This window comes from Aedes aegypti, chromosome 3, assembly GCF_002204515.2.
Source record: "Aedes aegypti strain LVP_AGWG chromosome 3, AaegL5.0 Primary Assembly, whole genome shotgun sequence".
NCBI lineage: Eukaryota > Metazoa > Arthropoda > Insecta > Diptera > Culicidae > Aedes > Aedes aegypti.
The window spans coordinates 150,395,935-150,420,206 of record NC_035109.1 but is presented as its reverse complement, the minus strand read 5'-3'; the positions used below and the strand labels follow the sequence as shown (position 1 = coordinate 150,420,206).

The following is a 24,272-nucleotide window of genomic DNA, read 5'->3' as shown; positions in this document are numbered from 1 at the left end:
GTAAGTTTCACTATTGAATATTTTAAGAAAAAAAAGAGTGTCAGAATGTAGCTAAGTATGCTATTGATAACTTAAATATATTATTTGAAAATAAATTTTAATGTATTTTTATTTAGGTATCAAACAAACATGAACCGTGTTAAGATACGCCTAAGAAACCAAAGACGATGGAAATATAAGGAAACAGATGAGGATGGTATGATAAGATGTTTCTGGCATCGATCAACAGTCATTCGAACAACAAATCTTCAACACAATTCATTACGGATTTTTGTACATTATGAAGAAAATATCACTGAGGACTATTGAAGCTAGCTTGTTCCCATTTTTATCTATTACGTTTTGCTATTGTTTTCAAATTATAGAGAAAAGGAAAGATGTAGTATAGTGTTGTGTCATGAGATAGAGTAGGCCATGCCCGAGAGATGTGACAGGAGGATTGGTGAATAATAAAGTATTGTGAATGAGTACTGCGTAATAAACTGTTGTTTCTATACTCTGCTACAAACTATCACCATGCTAATTATTCGGGCGTTTCGCTTATAACATATCTTAAGAAGTAAAGTTAGGTAGTTGAATGCATTAGTGTAAATAGCGCATAAGAAATTCTTTGTATATGAACGGTTTACAAACCTGATTGACGACAATGATAAATTATTAAAAAAACAGAAGTTCTATTTCTTTCTTTTACTTTTCCATATCCGGCGTAAGCGCTACTGGTGATTTTGGCATATTTACAGCATTTAAACGACATATAAAAAAATATTTCAAGTGTTTTTTTGAACCGCAGATTCGTATCTGGATGAGGGGTAGAAAAAACGCTTTATCGGTATCACAATGTAGTATTTGTAATCACACACTGAATAATGTAGTTAGAATGCTGAAGCTATGAATAGCGCTTACTTCGATATGGCAAATATGGACAGAGTTGATACCATTATTTCACAAATATAACATATTTTCCTATGGGATCCCAGCTTCTAAACAGGTTGATGATCACCTGTTCTTCAGTTTTATCGCCTAAACGGTAAATACCATTTGACGTCTATGGACGAATATTAGAGTAGGGTCGATGTACCAATAGCCGCATAGCTAAGAACAAATATTCATATAAAATCGAAAAATAACGCTAGCGTCATTATTTTTTACAGAGATCGTTCCGACACACTGTGTTGACCGGTTGTCTTCGTTCACGCGTTCGAGTTAAACCAGGTGTTTTTCCGAGTTTTTCGCGGTTTTCGCGTTCGAAACGCGTGTGAATCTGTGGTTGCGGTGGTGAAACATAAGTGCGTAGTGAAGGTTTGGTGGAAATCGGTGTAATAACGGCCGTAAACGGCGAAAACAAGTGACACCCACGTGCTTCGAAACGGCAAAACAAATCGCCGTCAGCCGGCTCCCCGGCCGTTCTCATTCAGCATTCGGTGGTGCACAGTGTGCTTGAATTGTTTTTCACTGAAACAAAAAAAAAAAGTGTCGAAAGTTTGGGAAGTAAGTGGAATTGAGAAAGTGAGCGATTCTCATCAGGGCTTCACTACAGTAGTGTCCAGTAGTGTCTACAGTGCGGCACAAATTTTGGGAACGCCTGGGCATCGCTTCTACGACAGAGGAAAAAAGAAGGTAGGATCTTTCCTTTTACTTTTAGCACTGATGATAATAAAGACGCTTTTTACGTACAGCTCGAACGTGATAACGACAGCTGCCCAAGCTACGACGTCAAAATCATTATAGGAGATCTAAAACGCTCATGTTGGCCAGAAGGAGGAGCTCAGACCGACTATTGGAAAGTTCAGCGCTCACCGGCTGACGATCGAAAACGGCTTACGACTGATTGATTTCGCCGCCTCCAAGAATATGGCCATTCGTAGCACCTACTTCCAGCACAGCCTTCCATACCGATACACCTGAAGATCACCACAGCAGACAGTAGCTCAAATCGACCACGTTCTGATTGATGGACGGCACTTCTCCGACATTATCGACGTCAGGACCTATCGTGGCGATAACATCGACTCTGACCACTATCTGGTGATGGTCAAACTGCGCCCAAAACTCTCCGTCGTTAACAACGTACAGTATCGACGGCCGCCCCGGAATGACCTAGAGCGGCTCAAGCAACCGGATGACACAGCGGCATACGCACAGCACCTCGAGGCTGCATTACCGAAAGAGGGTGAGCTGCATCACTCCCCCCGAGAGGACTGCTGAAGTACAATGAAAGCAGCCACCTACGATGCAGCTGAGAGCAACGTCGGGTACGTGGGATGGAGTCGACGGAACTATTGGTTCGACGAGGAATGTAGGCAGATTCTGGAGGAGAAGAATGCCGGACGAGCGTGAGGTAATCGAAAGGTGGAAGCAGCACTTCGACGAAGACTTGAATGGCGCTGAGAGCACAGGCAATGAAAGACGGGGCTACGGAGGAAATACTTTGGTAAAAGTGACGATGGAAGGTCTGCAAAATTGGGTGAAGGTTTCAGGCGAACACTCCAGTTCGTTTAGATCCCACCAGGGACTACGGCAAGTTGATGGACTTTCGTGCCTGTTGTTCAATATTGCGCTGAAAGGTGTTATGCGGAGAGCCGGGCTTTACGATTTTTACGAGATCCAGTCAATTTGTTTGCTTCACGGATGATATGGACATCGTCGGCCGAAAATTTGAAAAGGTGAAAGAGGTGCACACCCGTCTGAAACACAAGGCAGCAAAAGTTGGACTAGTGGTGAATGTGACCAAGACAAAATACATGCTAGCTGGTGGGATCGAGCGCGACAGGGATCCTCTATGTAGCAGTGTTACGATAGACGGGGATAAGTGCGAGGTGGTCGACAAGTTCGTCTACCTTGGATCATTGCTGACGGCTGATAATAACGTTAGCCGTGAAATACGGAGGCGCATCATCAGAGGAAGTCGGGCCGACTATGGCTTCCACAAGAAACTGCGATCCAAAAGGATTCACACCCGCACCAAATGTACCATGTACAAAACGCTTATAAGAGCGGTATTCCTCTAGGGACATGAAACGTGGACTACGCTTGAAAAGATCCTGTAAGCTCTTGACACTTTTAAATGCCGGGACGATCTTTGGTTGGGTGCAGGAAAACGGTGTGTGGCGGCGAACCCAGTATCCAGAAGAAGGGTCAAAGCTGGAAAGATGCGATGGGCAGAGCATGATCCAAGAATGCTGGACAGCAACCCTGCGAAGATAGTGTTAGCTTTGAATCCGGTTGGTACAAAAGGAGCGCAGCGAGCTGGATGGGCGGATCAAGTGCGTTTCGATTTAATGAGCCTGAGGCAGAACCGAGGATGGAAAGATGCGGCCACCAACCATTGTTATGTAAAATTATTGATTCAGTGTTATGTGTGTAGATGTTAACTCAATAAATAAGTAGATGTCTGAATATGAGTGACAAGTATTTAGTATTTAGTTATTTCTCAAGGATTTCGGATATTTAAAAAAGATTGGCACACACAAAATCTAATAAGTCTCAATATATTATAATGTTCTGTTTCTACAATTGTTTGATGATGTGTTTATTACATTGGGATTTGTTTCTAACATGTTTTTCCTTTTAACTGTTTTTGAGTATATTTTCAATGTGGAAGCTCACCTTCAATTTTTCATTATTGTGGCCAATGTTTCCACTTATTATGATTGAACTCTACATTCCAACATGCACATGCAATTGGTTAGATGGATTTCTCTTTTTTATGATTGAAAATAACGGTTTTACATTTTTCAAAAAAGAAATAAATAACATTTTTTAGTTTAGAGAGTTAACTTCCGAAATGAGAGATTCAGTAAAAATGTCACGCCTTCAAATTATGATAAAGAACGGAAACTAAACAAAAAAACAGAGTAAAATCGAAGCTTTCCTCAGAGGAAACAGCATTCACTACAAAGTAAATTGTACTACAAAATAAAAACTATTCGATAGTGTGTGTGGAGATTCATTAACTTACGGCTTCCGGGTATGTACAGGGGAGGGCAACGAAAACTAAACAACAAGAATGAAGAGTACGAAGTAAAGTGCAAGCTTAACATAATTATTTGTGTAACTGGGAAATAATGATGTAAACCAAGTGTACGAATTTTGGCAGCTGAGAACGAAACAAACTCAAAAGCTCGGGGAGTGTAATTTCAAAAACGCGAAATTAAACCTTTCGTCATGATTCGTTTCGTTTGTTTCGAGGGGCGGCGAGTTTCAATGGGGTCGTGCGATATTTAAATAGAAATTGCCATGTGATTGGGTGATGACAAAACCGTAGGGCAGTTGTCTTCTTAACCTAGGGGTCGGTTGATGTACAAAATTAATATAAACAAAGTGAACGACTAGAATCAATTTCTTCTTCAAGGGGCGGCGCCTGCTGCGGTGCGTCGGAGTGATGAATTATTCGGTATATGTTTTGTAGATTTTCTGGCCTACTGCGGGTCCATGTTGATTTCTTTCGCTAGAGTGCTTCCAAACTGCTAATTGATTTTACTATAAGGCACTTTAGAAGGTCTATATCAAAAGGGATATGAAAGAAAAATATTGTTTTGGTTAATCTCTACGGCGACGTACAAAATTAAGGTTTGTAGTTAGTTGCCACTCAACGTCGAAGCAAGCTGATGCTAATAACTCACCATGGTATCAAGAGAACCCAGACCAAGAGAATGATTGACACTTCCTAGTGAATTGACTGGCCAAGGGCTGCTTAGATAAGGTGTTAAATGGGTTTTTTCACACGTCCAAACAACGAAAGCGAGTTCTGTGCGATACCTTCTCATTTGTCGACTTGCGTAGCTCAAAATGTCAATGTACAATGAAAAGAGATTCACACTTCTCAAACCCAACGGGCAAAACGGCTACGGGCCTACGACACCAGCGAATGATGATGGAAAGAATAAAAACGAAAATAATGGCATTGTTATTAAAAACGTCCATCAACCAATTAAGAGCGCTTAAGGTTTACGAGGTTAAGGTCTGTCACCGTCAAACCGGAAAAGGAGATCGAAAGCGCAACTTACCTCCTCGACGAACGACTTCTTTGGCGCACGAATGCCTCGGTTCTCGGCATTAATGATAATGGTCTCGGCCAGACTCTTGACTTCTTTGGCTTCCGGAGTTGTTTTTGCGATGGGGAATTTCACTTTGTCCTAGAAAACAAGTTATTTTAGTTATTTTAGTAATTTTGTGCACAAGATACAACAAGTAGATCTTACCTCGCTTCCGCTGCTATCGCTGTCTCCTGGGAATTTACGGTTGAGAGGGTGAATCTCGTATCCCAGCTTCGAGTATGACCCTTTGACAGGTCGTTCCAGTTCTTGTGCAAGGCTTCGTCCGAAGCCACCCCTGTAATTATTGTGAGTCGGGTGCAGCTGCAGCTGACTGATTTGAGCCTGCTTCGATTGAAGTTCCTCAGTGAGGTGCTTGATTCGCTCTTCATCACAATTCCTCAGAGTCAACAGCTCTCGGATGCGACATTCTAGAGTCTCGACCTCTTCTCGCAGCTCGCTGTTGGTCACTTCGATGTGATTCAGCTCCTTGGTGGCACTGAGCAGCTTACCACGCATATGTCCCACCTCAGATTTGTGATTCTCTTCGGCTTCTTGGAGGAGTGATGTAGATAAGGTGAGCTCTTCCTCCAGCGCCACGATCTTGCGCTTCTCCCGTTCGATGTTCTCCGCCACGGTTCCTTTGAGGTAGTTCTGCAGCTTCCGGTATTCGTCCTTCAAAGTGGTGTATTCTTCTAGGAGCACAGCGTGCTTGGCAACCAGATCTTTGTTTTCTTTGTTGAGTTTGGATACTCGGTTCTTGAGACTGTTTTCAGCCTCTTCCAAGTGAGATATCCTCTCGTGAGCATACTCACTGTCCTTGCTCAATCGCTCCTCTAACTGAGCGATTTTTGATTTGAGATTCGATTCCACCGTCTCACACTTGGAGATCTTGTCTTTGTACTCTTTCTCCATCTGGGCCCAGAGATTGTCTGCATTCTCCAGGGTTTCATTGTAAGCTCGATTCAACTCGGCTATGTTCTGGGTGAGCTCCTTCTCACGGTTCATCAGATCGTTCAGTCTCATTTGTAAATCTCCGTTTGTCGATTCGTAGTATTCGATATGCTCCGGTGGGATGGAGTTGATGGCGTACTGCTTCCGGGTAGCTGCCATCTGCTCTTGCAACTGCCAACTGTTGAACATCAACAGTACCGGAATAAACGCTAGTATCAGATCGATGCGATCATTTAGTTCGTTTTCTGTTTCCTCAAGAACGAATATCCTTTCCTCACATTTATGCACTAACTCTTCGAGATTTATCACGCTGTCTCTGGCGTCTTGGTACTTGGATTGATACGAGCTCTTTGACATTTCGAGCTCCGTATTCCTCTGGCTCATCATCTCGTAGTCCACTTCCATGCGCTGTAACCGTAGCCTAGTGTCATTTTCGATCTCTTCCAGTTCACATCTCTCCTCTTCCAGTCTCTCGTTTTCGTCTTCAAGCTTGTTCAGCTTCTCACTCAGCTGATCGACCCAACTTTCCAATTGGATTTCTCGCTGCAATCTATCCGCTAGATGCCGCAATTGCTGATCACCGCTGCTCTCATAAACCTTAACCTTATTCTCCAGTTGCTCCATACGATTTACATAGTACTGCAGTCTTCTTTGTTCGCAAGATTCCGCTGGTAGCGAAAGGCTCACTCCTACTGGATTCTTACCGTTCCGTTTAATCGTACACTCCTCGATTTTCTGCCGGAATTTGTTCAGCTTCTCAATTTCCGCACAAAGCTCCGCGTTGGTTTTCTCCAGACAAGGGAAATCTTCCACCTCCGTCTGAGTCCCCACGCAGCTGACCATCATTTCGTCCACAAACACTCCACTTTCCTGCAGGCTGGTCGAACCCCACTTGGCCGACTTCTTCATACCGCCAAAAGTCTCCGCAATCGATGCGATCGAGATACTCTTCGGTTCACTGCTGGTTGTCATTGAGGCTGAGTTGTTGGCATTGCTGCTGAAAGGCTGCACCGTCGCAACCATCTTGCCTTGTTGACTCTTGAACGGTGTCGATGTTGCCGTCAGGGACTTTGGGGGATGACTCTCCGGGAAGCTATAGTTGCTGAACTTCTGTAATGAGATGTTGTTAGAAAATGTTTGTTTCTGGGAATTTGTGTTTCTCTTACCACCGGGAGCTCCAGGCTCATGTCGTCGCTCGCAATCTCGTGATCCTGCGACAGGGCTTCCAAGTTGTTCAACAGCGACAGGATCTGCAGTAGGCACATTTTGTCCTCCTCGTCGTAACATGCCCGCTTGGTCATGGTCGCAATGCGCTTCCGCACATCATCCGTCGGGATTTGGTCCAGCAGCGAGAGGTCACAACAGGGCGAAGGAACTCCGCTGGTTTGTTGATCTTCCAGGTGGTGATGGCTGTTGGGCGATGTGACGCCCGAATCCGACCGTTCCGAATGGTGCATGATCAAATCGTCGTGCTCTTTGTCTGTGTCGGTCCATACGTCCTTTGTGGTGCTACCGTTGATGCTGGTGCTGCCGACCGTTGGGCTGGAATTACTGCGGAGTGACCACTGTAAGGGGAGAAACAGATGTTGGAAAGTGTCTCGGTTAGCATTAAACGGAATTACAAATGAGCGAGGGATGGGCGTCGGAATCGAGCGGTATCTAACCACCTGTGTTTGTACGTATTTCAAAAGCGAAAACAATTAATCATGGATGCATTTGAAAGTGCGATCCAAGTGGACATTAATGACAGTGAGATCGAGCACTTTGCTGCGATTAAATGATAATTTGACGATTAGCTTCAGCTTATAAAGGTGTTACAATCAATGTGGTATTTTGTAATCATTGTGACTGAAAAGAAAAATAGTTCAAAACCTTACAAATGTTGTTGTAATAAGAAATTGACGAATGTTCTTTGCAAGACTAGACTTTTACGATTAAGTGAAACCGTGTTCTCAAAGCAAGTGTCGGTTGTCTAATGATACTATTTCAAGCAAATTTGGCCATTGTTCATAAAATGTATCATTACCTCATAAGAAACACCTCTCTCAGAACAACTTCTCAATCTTCAAAGTGAATTGCACCCCATTCAGAACTGGCCTTGAGCATTGACTCTGCATTCTGTTGGCACCACCTTTCATCAACACGAGCCATGTACCACCAATCTAACACAAAATCGAAAGAAACCTCAAACATGCCTGAGAGAAAACCAATCCAGTTGAATAAAGCACAAAGGTCACTGAGCTAATTGCAGCCACTGCTCCGAGCGTCAAATTGGTTCCGCGTGCAACAATGGATTTCAATGGTAGCCAAATTCACTTGCCAACATGAGAGGCGAACAGCAACAACAACAACGTGTAAACACATTTTCGGTTTTCCGAAGCACTTTTCACCCTCCGGCCGAAAATGGAGCCAGGTATGAATTATGGAATTGTAAAAGTGCGTGCTTGTATGATAAGTAGCAATGTGCTTGTGCGCTACTTCCCGTCGGTCGGAATTTAATGTAGCACAACCATATCAGCAGGCGGTACATTTGGCCACCCGCGCCATTTGTACGGCGAACACCTTCTTCGGCCGAAAGACGTTTGAAATCTTCACCGGCCCAGAAATAACGACGCGCGCAGGCAAACGAACTGTGAAACGTAAATCTTTCAAACAGTGCAGCAGACTGGTTCAATTGTATATACGTTATATACTGTTTCTTCAGATACTATATTTATATTTATTCCACACAATGTTTCTATGTATAAAAATAATAGTTTACCTTGAACAAGATTCGTAACGTAAAATAATGGTCATGTTTTGTACAGTATGAACATGCGTGTCACGTTTGGAGTTTCGTAATCTTTTATTATTTAACTTTTTTGCCAAACAGAGTTTCTCAATATAGTTACATGAAAAAATCCTATCAAAGAAGAAATTTATAATATCATTAAATAGCTGCCTAGACGGTCCAATTGCGTTCTATATTTTATCAAACATAAATTTTATCATCAAGAAAACATACAGAGTATAGTGACAGATGTTGGCATAATTCTGGAACCATCTTGATCAGCTCTGCTCCGACACTATGGTTTTCGATGTTCATAGTTGATTTGGAGCTGATGATCAGCATCCTTAACTTCCTTTCAAGTGAAATATGAGTGGTTTTCACATGCTCACTGTCTTGACCATCACTTTCTATGTGCTAGAGGAGAATAAAACGAATTGAGGGAATTCGACCGGACACTAGCAGGGTGTCTACTACCTGGAAAAACCTGGAAAACCTGGAATTATCAGGGAATTTTATTCAACCTGGAAAAAACCTGGAATTCTCAGGGAATTTCGATCACAATCAGGGAAATTATTTTGAGGTAGTAATTCTATCATAAAATTTGTTCACGACACAGATATTTTGCGCCAAAACCCAGAGCAACTATTATTTGCAAGAAAATTCTCTTTAATAGAAAAAAATTCGGCTGCCCCGCTGTCAAAATATTATTTGAGGCATTCAGCGAGACCCCTTTCAAGTATGGAATTTTATCGACTTACCAAAACATGATTGACATTTTTAATATCTCTATATTTAATCAGTAAAAGATTAACATATCTAGGCCGGTAGCAGGTTCCTTCTTAGAGAATTGGTCTTTGTTTTTATGCAAGTCTGCAACTGGTATCTATTTTTGATGAAAGGTCTCCGAAGTCTCTATTTTAACCAAAATGGCCTTTCAAGCCTCTTTTTCCTTATCTTTTTTGCAGATAATTATGATGCTAAATGTCTTCTCTTATTTCTCAAGAACAGCTTCAGGAACCGTCCTAATCGTTTCTCCAGGGATTTTATTTAAAATACTATCAGCAAATTATTTTTCAAATAATGCTTAAAGGAATTCTTCTAGAATTTGCTTCAGGAAATCCTCAAGCACTTCAATGTTACTACCTCCAGTAATTTTCCAAAGACTATCCTAGGAATTCCTTCAGATATTTTTCACTAACATTTCAGCCGAATTCTTTAGTCGTTACTCTAAGAGATCGCCCAATGATTTCCATAGATTTTTTTATTCAAGAAAACCCGCAAGAGTTCATTCTTGAGTTTTTGATGAAAATTCGTTCAAGAATTATTTTTTTAAGGAACCCGACAAAAATTTCTACGCCGTCATCTACGGTTTTTAAAATTACCTGTTTCATTTTGAGTTTCCCTAGGTTTTTTTGTCGAGAAATTTCTCTAGCATTTTATCCAAGGATGACTGCAGTTCTTCCAAACATTTTTCAATGAATTACTCAAAAAATCCGCAAAGAATATTCAATAGTTCATTTGAGGTTCCACACCAGTTAACACTATAGTATTTTTTTACATTTCAAGAAATCCTCCGATCATTCCTACACATTTTTTTTGTGATTTCGTCCTATGTTTTTTCACGAATTCCTTCATAAAATCATGCGGGATGACATCCAGAGATTCAATGAATATTTTTCTTTTTTTTCACTTATCTTAGCAACAATCTAGAAAATCTTGTGAGATGACCTCAAGAGTGAGTTCTTCTAGAAATCCTTATTCATCAAGGGTGACTTAAGAACATAAGTTACCCTAAGATTTGCTTTAGGAAAATGCCGTCGAATTTTTTTTTTCAACAATTTCTCAGCTTCCTGGTAAATTTCTGAGAGAGACCCGCGAAGAGGAATAATATCAACGTCATATGCAGCCCAGATTCCGCTGTCACGAAACGTCAAATGCAGCCCGTCGTTTTTAAGGCTGAATAAGTGGAAAGTATTGTATTCAAACAAACTGTTATTCAAATCCTCAGTCAGCGGAGCAGTTTTTCCAAAGATGCTGATAAATGTAATCACAAGGCTTGATATTTCTAATGTTTGCTACGTTTGCTGGCATGGAATTTCACTCAAAAGGCTGTTTATCCTTCGGTGTGATACAAACGCAATATTTTTTTGCTGCGATGTTCATGTGAGAGTTTGAACGGCTTGCACATGATTGATGAAAACACAGAGTGGAATAAGAAAAAAACTCAGCAATCACAGAAAATGAAGACCGTCTCCGCGAGTCTCGTCTCAAGTAATCTCTTAGAAGTATTCGATGACTCTCATTTTGTGGTGTGTGCTAACGTAAGAACTAAACGACACATACAAGACGCGACGCGAGACAAGACATAACACTATCGTATGAACGATAAGTGTTATGTCTTGTCTCGCGTCGCGTCTTGTATGATTCGATGACTTCTGAAAATAATCTTAGGAGTAATCTTAAAGAGTTTCAGAAGGACAATTTTGTAGAAAATCCTGAAAAATTCTTGGAGACATCTGGAGTAGTTTCTGGTTGAATATTCCAATATTTTTTAAACGAGAATCTAGAAGAAAAGTCGATGGAAGAATCGCCGGATAAAATCCTGGAGGACTAAGCTGCCGTGAATCGCAAGGGCTTTAGGACATTTCGTCGAATGACATTTGGTCGAATGACGTTTAGTCGAATGACATTTGGTCGAAAGGACATTTGGTCGAATGGACATTTGGTCAAATTGCTTTGGAACATTTATTCTGGTCGAATGACGTTTAGTTGAACGAAAATTTGGTTGGCAGCTTATTTTCAAATGGATTATTGAAAGATCATTTGGTAAAATTGAGTATTGTTTTCCAAGTTTTGCAAAATTGGTAAGATAACTTATTCTTTTGAATAATCTGAATCATTCGCTGTTGTTGAATAAAAAACGGGACATTTTATGTATTTTTTTTTAATTCCATTTTTTTTTATTTTTAATTTGAAGTTATGTCAAATTCAAGCATTTTGATAATTACTCAAATGAAAATTTTGGAAGTAGTTTTTTGTACATTGACTGAGGTATTTAACTCTAGTGAATTTATTATTCTTTGAAAATATCACCATTTTTTAAAAAACTGCTCAACAAGTTATTTTATAGCTCAACGATGTGAACATAACGTTTTCATTATTTATTATTCTTTTGAAATGTCCTCGTTCTTTGTAATGAACTGCTGATCTTCATTTGATGGAAGCATTCGGAGATAGTGCTCTTGATCTTTCTTTGAATTTCGGGTCTTGCAGCTTATGGACGTGGGTAAGACTTTTAAATGCGGAAATTAGAATTAAAACGGCAGCAAAAATTTGTTTTTTATGGAACATCTTTATGGCGAAGTGAATGTTAGGTGTCGATAACTCTACTTATGGCCAATTGGCTTAAGTATTGTGACTTCCAGCTTAATAACATTCCTCAAGCAAATGTATGGCTTTGCTGACAGTGTTAATCACCTCGGGTGAAAAACAGAATTTGCAGTAAAAGCTTTGAATTATAAAAAAATAAAGTTGTGCTAATTCTATGTATCGGGGAAGGGAAAACGAGTTGACTGAGGTTGTCTTGCTTTCATTTAAGATAAGCTTATCTCGAATTCAATATGCCCGAAACGAAAGCAGCATGTAACGTAACAAAAAACACAAGAGATTGATCAATATATTGGAAGAGCGTCCATCAAATTGAATAACAAAATTTTGATTATCGCATATAGATTGTTGGTAAAATGGCTAATACATTTTCAATTATTTGATCACTCTTGTATAAGCGACAAAATGCTACTCTCGACGATAGTCAGACTAAGCGTTAACCTTCGTTTTCATACTATTTAGATTCGACCACTATTCTTTCCACGAAATGTCGGTTCGACCAAATATCATATGCTTTGTATTGCAACTAAACCTTTTCGACCAAATGTCCATTCGACGAAATGTCCGTTCGACCAAATGTACTTTCGACCAAACGTCATTTGACTAAATGTCATTCGACCAAATGTCATAGATTCAATCGCAAGTCATTCCCATCTTAAAAAAGTAGGCATTGATAAAATTGGCTGTAAAGTTTTCAAACTCGAATATTCAAAAAATTCCACAGGATTGGAACATGTAACAATCTTAATGTAACTTTCACAACTTGCTTTTCACAACGATATCTTTCCGAAAAAAATAAAAGATGGTCAAAACAAGTTAAATTTTTGTGTTCCACAGTGAGAAAGTCTGTAGTGGGACGGATATGCGGTTACTTTTCATTATGGGACAATTTGACTTGCTGTTTTTCCCTAATTATTCCGAACAAACCATATTATTTCATTAGTACAGCTGAAAGAGCATTGGAAAAGATGTTGAAAACTAAACTCAACTCAATTTTGACGAAAATGCAGATGGGACTGACTTACGATTCACGGCAGTAAGGGTTGTCTTAAAAAATATCAAAAATAATATATGAAGGAATTCCTGTTGGAATCCGTTAGGTATTGTTAGTTATCATTATTTTTTGAAAATGCAAGTTTCATTTTCCAAAACATTTTTTTAAGAGATTTTTTAAGAAATTTTTTTGAGAGATTTTATGAGAAATAATCACAAAACAAACTTCTAAAGAAAAAAAAATCTCTCAAATAAAGTAATCTATGATCTAAAGGAATTTTTAGTTATCACAAACAATTTCCAAAACAAGTTTTAGAAATATTCTCTGATAAATGTCTGGTCGTATCAAACTCTTTTCTCCTAGTTACTTGGATTTCGTTTGGTCTCTTTTCGGTCTCTTTCTAGTTCCTGCTTAGCTCTTTTTCAGTTTTTTTTTTAAATTTCGAATTTTCAAGACACTCATTCGTTATCAGAACTGCTACGTGCACAATTTTTAAAATTATTTAATGCACATTTTTTAATTTTATTGAAAAATATTTGATTGCAGAAAAAACCATTCTGAAATTTAAACAACTGTTGAATTTAAAATTTCTTAACAATTATGATTAACTCTCTCTTTCCCACGACTTCAATCGACTATTTATTTAGGAAAAAAGCGTTTTTATAAAAATGTAAAAATTGCTTGAACAAATATGGTTGCAAATGGGCTAAATAATTCGAACCCAGTTAGAATTATTGTTTATCAATAGTTTTACTATTGAAACAGTTGATATGATGTGTATAGAATCATATATATATTATTTAACTATTACATTGTATTTATTTGATTGACTTTGTCTTAAGTTCGTCGAAAATCGATGGAGCCCTTGAGCTACCATGGGAAAGGGAAGATTAAGTAATTTAGAACTCTTGAACATTTTAGAATGAAATGTAACAATGTAACAAGCATACTGATACACTTGAAAGTTCCGTTAAGTTCACGATGATGAAAAGAGCTCTTACAAACGAAATCAAAGACTCTATCAATGGCAAATTAAACTCATTTGAATAAAACATAATCTTTGGTATTGTTAGCACCTTCATATTAGAAATAGCTTCAGCATGCGTTAAAAAATGTCTAGAAGTGTATAAATTGCTATTGGATCAAAAACACTTCAAAATTTATCATTATTTTGTTTTAGCCATATAAAATTAGAGTATTTCTTGAACCTGGAATTATTTTGAGAAACCTGGAAAAAACCTGGAAATATCAGGGAATTTCATTTCGGTAAACGAATAGACACCCTGACTAGCCTACGACACTTTTGGACACGTGTGGGAGAGCTTCGACTACGGACAAATTTGGTTTGACCGACAAAACAGGCAAGAACTTGATTCTTGGACCGTGAAATTTTGAAAGAGAGAGTGTGGATCGCGCTCTTCATTTTTCGATGTTTTTTTTTCGACTGAACTTATGGTGTACCTTCTGTTTTTCAACTATGTAGCTTTAACAAAAGTGTGTGTTCAATAGCGAAATTACAATAGGAAACAAGGTAAGTGTACGTAGTTAAGGTAAGTGTGCTCAAACAAATGATTGTGTGTTTCATTTCTAATTAATATAAAGTTTGGTTTAAGATATTTACAGATATTGCAATCAACCATCATCCTTTTCAACCAACCACCACCTTGCTTGTTGATAGTAATAGAGATACATCATTCTCCCCCTCTGGTAGATATTTCCATCTCCTTGATTGGTAGAACGGTAACCTCTGTGATAGTCCACTTGTAGAGCCCTATGATGCGCCCAAGAGGGCACTGTAGCGGAGGGTAGTTGTCTTGCATTAATAGTACCAGTTGACTCTTCCGAACATCTACGGATGGACGTCTCCACTTGCTACGATGTAACTGGCCGACGTATTCCCGCGACCAACAGCGCCACAGATCCTGGACCAAGCGTTGCATCTCCTTCAAACCGGTGATGCGATTAGGCGAATCCTGAAGCAAAGAGGCTCTCCAATCAGGAAATGCTCTGGTGCAAGGGCGAACAGATCATCAGGAGAATCGGAAATAGGGACGAGGAGACGGGAGCTCAGGACAGATTCAATCAGGGCTAAGCAGTTAGGAGCTGATACATGGAGAAAGCCTTATGTCCCGTAATGTTATGAAAGTGATACTTAAATTGTTTCACTCCAGCTTCCCAAATGCCTTCTTTTTCCGGAGCAGTAATCGCCCCATTCCCGTGACTTGACTGCAGCTGGAACTCCTTTCGAAGTTGCCGGAGCTCGCGATCTGCACCTACAAACGTAGTCGCGTTGTCGCTATGTAACTCGAAAAGCGATGCAAGCGGTGGACGACAGAGCCGGAACAACTTCGAGGTATTCGGCCTTCACCACCCGACAGACGAACAACGCGACGTACCTTTCCCAATTATCCCCGGATGAATGAAAAACAACCCACAGTAATCCATTCCAGGGTAGGTACCAGGATGATTTGAGGCGAACTGATGGCAACAATGACAACGGCCAAGTCTCTACTCCGAAGTGGCCAAAAGCGTTGAAGAATTGTAGCGAGTATTAGCGGAGGTAAGCGTGAAGGGTCTGCAGATGGACGCACGTTGCAATCAACCAGCTAAGTTCATGGTTTGCTGGTAACAGAATCGGATGACGTGTGTCGAAAGGGGCATTCAGCTTCTTCAGCCGTCTATCAATCCGAAGAAGTCCGAATCCGTCTTTGGAAATATTGAGATTTTTGAGCGACGATTTCGATGCGATAATAACAGTACTGTCTGACTCGTTGCGGCTATACAAGCGTATTTCTGCCGGGAATTCCTAGCGCTGGGGAAGACGAACCATTGGTTCTAGTGTGAAATCCACTAATTCACTGTTCACGAAGAGATGCGACACGAAACTGGCCAAGTTGATCCGACGAGACGATGTAGACACAGCATCCATAGCCTTTCTGTGAGGCGTCGCAGAAACAGCAGATTGAATATTTGTGTTGGGTGTTCCACAGTACCCTCCTCGGGACAACCAGCTGTTGAAGGGGTTTGATGTCAGCACGGTAATTTCTCCACCAGGTTGCTGACTCTTCTGCAAGCTCATAATCTCACGGCAAGTTAGCTGCCCAGAGAAATTGAATGAACATTTTGGCGTTAACGACCGCTGGTCCAAGCAGTCAGAGTAGATCGAAGAGTTGGGACATCTCTGAGACGACAATCCCTTAAGTCACGACGGGAAGATCTGGTAGAGTAGGGACCTTGAACTTGAAAACATCCCGCGGGGGGAGCCATAACAACCCCAAGGTTATGAAGTTTCCCAAAGCTCTTCAGGAACGTGGAAAAGAACTGTTCTGTAGTTCGAAGCCCACTTACGGAGTACGATACCGGCGGATTTCATCATCTCGCTAAGCTGCTTGCAAATTTCAGCCATCGTGTCGTGGTCGTCGTGTCTGGTAATAACGTCGTTGTGAAAGCCGAATACCACCGAAAAGGAAGCACCCAAGTGGATGCTGTGGAACGTCTTACCTCCACGCTGGTCAGCAATCGAAAGAGGAGGAATGAGCGTTGTCTGTTTGGATAACAATATTAGTGTGGCACTCGCAGCCTACTGCGATGCCGACTGGGTTGCTAGTTGCTAGAGCAACGGAATGTTCATCTCATGATAATTTACAGTTTTGAACAGAAAAACTGCTTTTGAAGTTTCAATGATGCCAATGATTACGATGCAGGAGCGTTGAACGTTAATCATACCCTGAGACGAGACTCGTGGAGACGGTCTTCTTTTTCTGCGATTGCTGAGTTTTTTTTCTTATTGCGCTCAGTGTTTACATCAATCTTGTGCAAGCCGTTCAAGCTCTCACATAACCATCTCAGCTAAGAACTATTGAATTTGCATCACACCGAAGCATTAACGGAATTTTATGTGAAATTTAATGCCGACAAATGTAGCAGACATTATAAATAAATAGTCTTGTGTTTAGATTTATCAGCATCTTTGGAAAAACTGCTCCACTGACTGTGGTTTTTAATGATAGTTTATTTTGAATACAATACTTTTCACTTTTTCAGCCATAAAAACGACGGGCTGCATTTGACGTTTCGTGACAGCGGAATCTGGGCAGCATATGACGTTGATATTTTTCCTCTTCGCGAGTCTCGATCGCGAAAAGTAGCACTTTTCAGTACTGCTTGTTTCGATAGGAAAAGTCTAGGAAAGGACGTGACAGCTCAACTAAGACTGCCCAGTTGTTCTTCAGTCGATAACCTTGACGATACAAAAGCCAGTGTTACCAGTATTCTTTTTAAGCAAATCTTATGGACAAATTCGAATATCAAACTTCATAAATTTGGTTGTTTCTTGCACGCTTTATTCATTTAGTGTAGTAGAAGATGCCATCTGTTTCTGAAATCAGGGTTATAATCAATACTGGCGTTATTTTTTAGAGATACTTGACACAGATTCCGTTATTGCTCTCAAATAAGTATTTTTTATTTATTTTAGTATTGCAGTGTTTGAAACAAAGAGATTCCACGATTTTTTTTCAAACTTATGATGAAAACTTAATTTATGATCTAGCAACACGGCCGAGCTAGCAGCAAAGTGCCCTGTTGCAATCCAACTAAACGTTGTGAAAGTAGGCCTTTGCCAAAACGACCAATGAGAAGTGGTCTTTTTTGACAGGCAATTGGTTTCGTTTTTGTACTTTGACCTGACACGCCTTGTCTTAGGGAAAAGTAGGCCGTTGTGTTGTTCAAGTTTTCAATGAAAAGTTGATTGATTTGCAACGGAATAGCAAAAACACTATTATGGATCAATTTTATTATTATGGATCAAATTGTGACATATTATGGATCAAAATCATGAAATTTCAACTTAATGCTTTTGTATTGCAGTGATTTGGCAAAAGATAACAGTGCAAAACTTGTCATTGCAAATAATAGCAAACTTAGAGTCGGAAATAAAGGTCATACAAGGACGTTTTACAGTAGGAAAAAGAATTAGGAATGGATCCTTCTAGGATGGGGGCCTTCCTTAGCCGTGTGGTTAGAGTCCGCGGCTACAAAGCAAAGCCATGCTGAAGGTGTCTGGGTTCGATTCCCGGTTGGTCCAGGATCTTTTCGTAATGAAAAATTCCTTGACTTCCCTAGGCATAGAGTATAATCGTACCTGCCACACGATATACGAATGCAAAAATGGCAACTTTGGCAAAGAAAGCTCTCAGTTAATAACTGTGGAAGTGCTCTTAAGAAGACTAAGCTGAGAAGCAGGCTCTGTCCCAGTGAGGACGTTAATGCCAAGAAGAAGAAGAAGAATGGATCCTAATTACCTAGAGGCACTTTTCAAATATTTCACATTTTCGAGAAACCCAGCTTTGACCGTTCAACCAAAGACAAATTAAAGACCTCCATGCCCATGCAGTTGCCCAAAATTTTATGGCTCATGAGGTAATCTAGAATGTCGTGCAAAGTGTACTGCGATCTGTCCAACTTGGGTACTTTTTGCACTACCGAGGGACCAAATGCAGTATTAGAAGTGGTACCCAATCAGAGACCGAGTTTGACGGACCTGGTTCAACCATATAGCGTGAGGGATCGAAATCCATCCACCTAAGAAATGATTCTTAATCCATCCACTTCATAGGGATCATTCAAATATTACGTAACGCAATAGGGGGAGGGAGGGGGTCTTCCATAGTGTTACGATTCATATAAAAATGTTAAATTTTCCATACAAAATCAGTTACATGGGAGGGTGTCTAAAATTGGTAAATTTTGCGTTACGTAATATTTGAAGGGGCCCAGATAGCCGTAGCGGTAAACGCGCAGCTATTCAGCATGACTATGCTGAGGGTCGTGGGTTCAAATCCCACTGGTCGAGGATCTTTTCGTAAAGGAAATTTTCTCGATTCCCAGGGCATAGAGTATCATCGTACCTGCCACACGATATACACATTCAAAATGGTCAATCGGCAAAGAAAGCTCTCAGTTAATAACTGTGGAAGTGCTCATAAGAACACTTATCTAAGAAGCAGGCTTTGTCCCAGTTGGGACGTAACGCCAGAAAGAAGAAGAAGAATATTTGAATCATCTCATACAAAACGTCTACTATTTGTATGAAGTGTACAGATTTTGAGCTTGTATGGATGTCGGTCCGCCACTGTAATTGTCATTATTTTCAGGCATACCGTTTTAATTCATATCACGGACAGCTTCAAACTCCGGACACTCTACTTTGTATGAGAAACATTTCACACGAAATGTTTCAATTTTTGCCTTTCGAAAGTTCTCATTTTCGAGTCTCGTTTTAGTATGCTTTTATCATAAATATCATTGAAAATTTATAATGCCCAACTACCTTAGAAGTCTCTTTTGTGGTTTGACGATTTCAATTGATGATTTGACTGTTCTATTAATGATTATCATGAGCTGTCCGGAATATGAGGCAAAAGTGAGGAAGCGTCCGGAATAAGAATCATGAAAAGGCCACACATTTTGATTTATTTAAAATTATTCAAGTTGCGAAAGCGTATTCTTTACCGACCATTCGAAAGATAAGGGCTTCCGACGTTCGATGACGCTAAGGAATCATACAGAATGATATATTTTGTACGATCTATGCTGGGTTATACTTCACTGAGGCCTTAAGTGTCCGTAATATGAATCAGAACGGTATTTGATCTCTAAATAAGTTGCTGTTTGGATTTTATATGTTTTGTAGATTTGTTTTGATGGTCACTGTAGTAATGATTTCATAAATAAATTTCAAATCCAATGCTTCAAATGGCAGAAATCTACTTTTTTTAAGTGATCCATAATTGTGGCATACAATCAGTTCCTGAGTCATATTTTGGATCACAATATGGAACCGCTTATATTCAGTATTCAGAATCAACAATCAGGAAAAAGGTTTTTCAAAGATAAAGACAAAGATTAAAGATCAAACTGAATTTGAGCGAACGAAATGATTGCATATACTATGTTATATTTTCATGCAATAACATTTAAATCTTATCACCTGTGGGAGCTAAAAAATGCAGACGGATTTTTTTTACAGATAACAACAATCTTAGGATAGCTTTTGTTGGTATTAACTTAACATTTGTCATAAACACAATTATATTTGAATGTTATGCTTATCATTACAAATGATAAAAGACAAAGAGTATAACTTAGTAAACATATGATTTGAGTGAGTTATTCAATGTACAACAGTAAAGTGATCCATATCTGTGGGTGATCCAGTTAGGTAGGACCAAATTCTCATTAAAATCTTACAAAGATGTATGTTGATTGACATTCAAACACTTAGAGAGCGTCGTGGATATGCAATGATTTCATTTATAAACGATACTGTTTCTCATTAAATAGATTCACCAGAATTGTTGTCTAAACTATTTCATCGAGAACTATTTGCAATCAACTATCACCATGCTAATTATTCGGGCCATTGTACTAAATGATGACTATTTTAAAAAACATAACGATTTAAGAGTTAACTTGGTCCAAGGCGAAGCTAAAACAAATATTTTCGCTTATTATATATCTTAAGAAGTAAAGTTAGGTAGATGAATGTATAAGTGTAAATAGCGCAGAAGAAATTCTTTATATATGAACGGTCTACAAACCTGATTGACGACAATGACTAAATTATTAAAAAAACAGAAGTTCTACTTCTTTCTTTTACTTTTCCATATTGGGCGTAAGCGCTACTGGTGATTTTGGCATATTTACGGCATTTCAACGACAAAGAAAAACAAATATTTCAAGTTTTTTTTGAAACGCAGATTGGTATCTGCATCTAGATGAGGGGTAGAAAAAACGCTTTATCGGTATCACAATGTAGAATTTGTAATCACACACTGAATAATGTAGTTAGAATGCTGAAGCTATGAATAGCGCTTACTTCGATATGGCAAATATGGACAGAGTTCATCCCCACAAATATACATATATTCCTATGGGATCCCAGCTTCTAAACAGGTGGATGGTCACCTGTTCTTCAGTTTTATCGCCTAAACGGTAAAAATACCATTTTGACGTCTATGGACGAATATTAGAGTACAAATTTATGAAACAGGAAATAATCTTTAGAAAAATTTTCTTGATACGGACGATAGTTTTTCCGCGTTGGTATTTTTTAGGGGAAATGTTTTTATTTTTATACTGTTAAATTATTGCTGAGAAAGTTTCCATTAGATTTCACCAAAAACGTTGCTCTACGATGCATAGTGTCTGAGCTATGAATTTTTAAAGTTATTGGTATACAGAATCGTGAAATTCGTATTGAGTTTTCCGGGAAAATGGGTCTCTATATTTTTTTAAATTTTGCTGTTGGTCATCTATCCATGAGCTCTACCTCTGGTAAAAATTTGGTACAAAATGAAGAACCTTTGACCTAAACCTGTCCGATAATTAGAAAGAAAATGTTCATCCTTCTGCTTTCGCAAAGAAGATACCAGGACAATTATAGACCGTTAGAAAATGCGTCAGTTTCGTTTAAGTGCCAGAGAAATGTTCCGAAACCTCGGTCCATAGTTACAAACAAGAAGGAGGAAGCTCTCATATAGCGGTCGAGGACTGTACCACATATGAATTTGTGCGAATTGCTTATAGCTAATGCTAATGACTCAAGATATCATGCGTGCCAGATTTAGCGCTTATGGACGACCATTTGTGCTGATATTTTAGTAAAGTGAGGCAGCTTTGAACATGACTGAGTGAAGATAAACTTCATAGATATACTTTACGGGTAATATCACCTGAAATTTATAATGATACAAGCTACTCATATTTATGGTCAAATGCTTTACTGATACGAACCACCACTCACTTTGCAGTGGTCAAGTTCGAACTGGTGTTAGGCAATCTAGATTAGAAGTATCCGGTGTCATTTGCAAAAAAATATGGACCAGTCCAATCTCCAGTTCCAACTATCACCCCATACAACTCGCCAGTGATAAAGTGCATCCATTATTTTGCGATTATAATTTTGGCGCTCCGGCAGCACCTCCGTTATTTTATGAGTTTGTAAGATAACTCTCCAATACCATCACCTCCACCCCTTCCCGTTCCACTTCCGACATGTGTGTGAGCTAATAGACAAACGGCGCGGCGTCCGCGCAGATCTCCTCTAACAAACGCACGGGGAGAAATGTGAACTGTTTTGCTGTTTTTTTCCGTTTCACCGCTCTCGCGGTAGGGTAGATGAATCGATATTTTTGCCATTTGACCAATTTTGAAGATACTCTATGCTCTGGTATAGTACTAATGAGTTACATATAATATACAATGTTGAAATGTTGAAACAACTGTCTAGTAAAATTATTAAACATTTTAGGCAAAAATCGTTGTAATCTTCTATTGCCACGGTAATGCGTTATATATTCAAGTTAAATTAGGTTAAGTTAATTGAAAGCGATTTTGAAAACAAGGGGTGGCGAATACTGATACGCCTACCCCAGAGTGCCGCCACAATAACGTTAGGCTCGCGCGAGGTGTATCGATTCGCGAACGCGCATCTTAAAGAGGCCTAATACGGAGGAAAACGTATTCATACGGATGTCTGAAATGACGTCACTGACGATAGCTAGCAAAAGATGCAAGATGCGGAAATTTGTGCATTGATTGGTTGCAAAATTCGTATGTAATGGACGAACGGTGCTTGAACTGCGTACGACGACGCAACGGTTGAGCAATATTTTGATGTGCAGAGTTTTACCGATAGTTTGTTGCAGATTTTCGAGGTGACCGATGACGAATGTGCCAGATGATAACTCCATAAATTAAATGGGTCTGTTGAGGCTGATTCGTAGCGGTAATGCCCTTATTGTGAAAAACTGTTCCATTTTCCAATGTCCATCATACTCTCGTGTTGTACGTACACAATATTTTTCTGCTCTAAGAAGTTTTTAAGATTGTGCGATATTTGCCAGAAAACCATTCGCCAGAAAGTACCCCAGAATCGACCATCCCCATTTTTTTCAGATAAAAGAAGTTTGCAATTGTAGGGGGAATAATCGAGCAGAGCGTTAACAAATTTGGTGAGAATATGGTCTCTTACAGACCTTCTCCAGGTGACTTAGTGAGCATGCTTCGAATATCCGTTTTGGGCATGTAATGTAGGGAAAGGGGGGGGGGGGGTGTATTAGTATTCAAATTCTTGGACTAGGTAAAAATGACTTCCTTACGGTTAAAAAAAAAAATATAAAATTCTCGGGCATCCAATGATCAACATTAACATTTGTAACTTTATCAATATGAAGTGAACAGACAGCGCTTAACCCTGAGGGAGCGTAGAACTAGAAAGAAGAAGAACACACAATATAATAACAATTTATTTCATTAATAGCTGCTACACTATGTATAAAAGATACTACTTACTAATATAAAGATTTGATATTCAGCATGACTGATAATAAAGTAAGTGTTTTTAATATAAGTTAAACAGTGAATTAGTGTTAGTGGCTTCACAAGAGATTCTGCCTTCTTTTCATCAAAAACTGTTCTTTGAAGTTTTGTTGCTTCTTAAGGGCTAACTCATTAGATATTCACCAGATTTCGATATACATTGCTACTATAGTTTGATCCGTCTTGAAAACGTGAGGAGAAGGCAATTTCAATGTACTCGCGATCCTGCTATGAAAACTATATGGCAGGATTTGCAGGAAGAAATCAAGAAACGTTTTTCACAATTAAGTAACAAAAATTTTGAAAACAAAACTTCTCAATTTGACCCTTACTCTAAGCTCTTTTTGGAAATGATCTAAAATTGAGAAAAAGAAACCTCAGCAGCCAATTCCGGCATTGAAAGAGGAAAACAAATTTTGACTAACTAATAACGAAAAAGCTCAAAAACTTGCTATGCAGTTTGAAAGCGCGCACAATTTTAATTTAGGACTTACTAGTTTTCGAAAATGCCTGTGAGACTGATTTCGAAGAAGTGAGAACTTTTATTCAAAATTCAAAAATATGAAAGCTCATGGTAATGATGGAATTTTCTACATCCTCATCAAGAAACTTCCAGAAAGTAGCGTATCATTCTTAGTTGATATACCTATTTAACAAATGCTTGCAGTTGGCATATTTTCCTGACAAATGAAAAAATGCCAAGATTTTACCAATTTTAAAACCAGAAAAAAATCCTGCAGAAGTTTCTACC

General features: G+C 39.3%; 1 protein-coding gene across 4 annotated transcripts in view; it reads right to left on the bottom strand.

The window, feature by feature from the left end:
* LOC5579248 (putative leucine-rich repeat-containing protein DDB_G0290503) overlaps positions 1-24,272 on the bottom strand; it is a 526,898-nt gene that overhangs the window by 13,470 nt on the left and 489,156 nt on the right. Inside the window, exons 9-13 of one of the 4 annotated variants that reach the window (XR_002501244.1) lie at positions 7,154-7,552; positions 5,202-7,094; positions 5,007-5,135; positions 4,623-4,852; positions 3,473-4,500 (exon numbers count right to left, since the gene is read on the bottom strand). Coding sequence is in view for 1 of the 4 variants with exons in the window: in XM_021849556.1 (XP_021705248.1) it covers positions 4,492-4,500; positions 5,007-5,135; positions 5,202-7,097; positions 7,154-7,552 (2,433 nt within the window). In the remaining 3 variants the exon portion in view is untranslated. Of the gene's footprint in view, positions 1-3,472; positions 4,501-4,622; positions 4,853-5,006; positions 5,136-5,201; positions 7,098-7,153; positions 7,553-24,272 lie in introns of those variants that run through there. The other 3 variants (XR_002501242.1, XR_002501243.1, XM_021849556.1) reach the window with 3 other exon arrangements.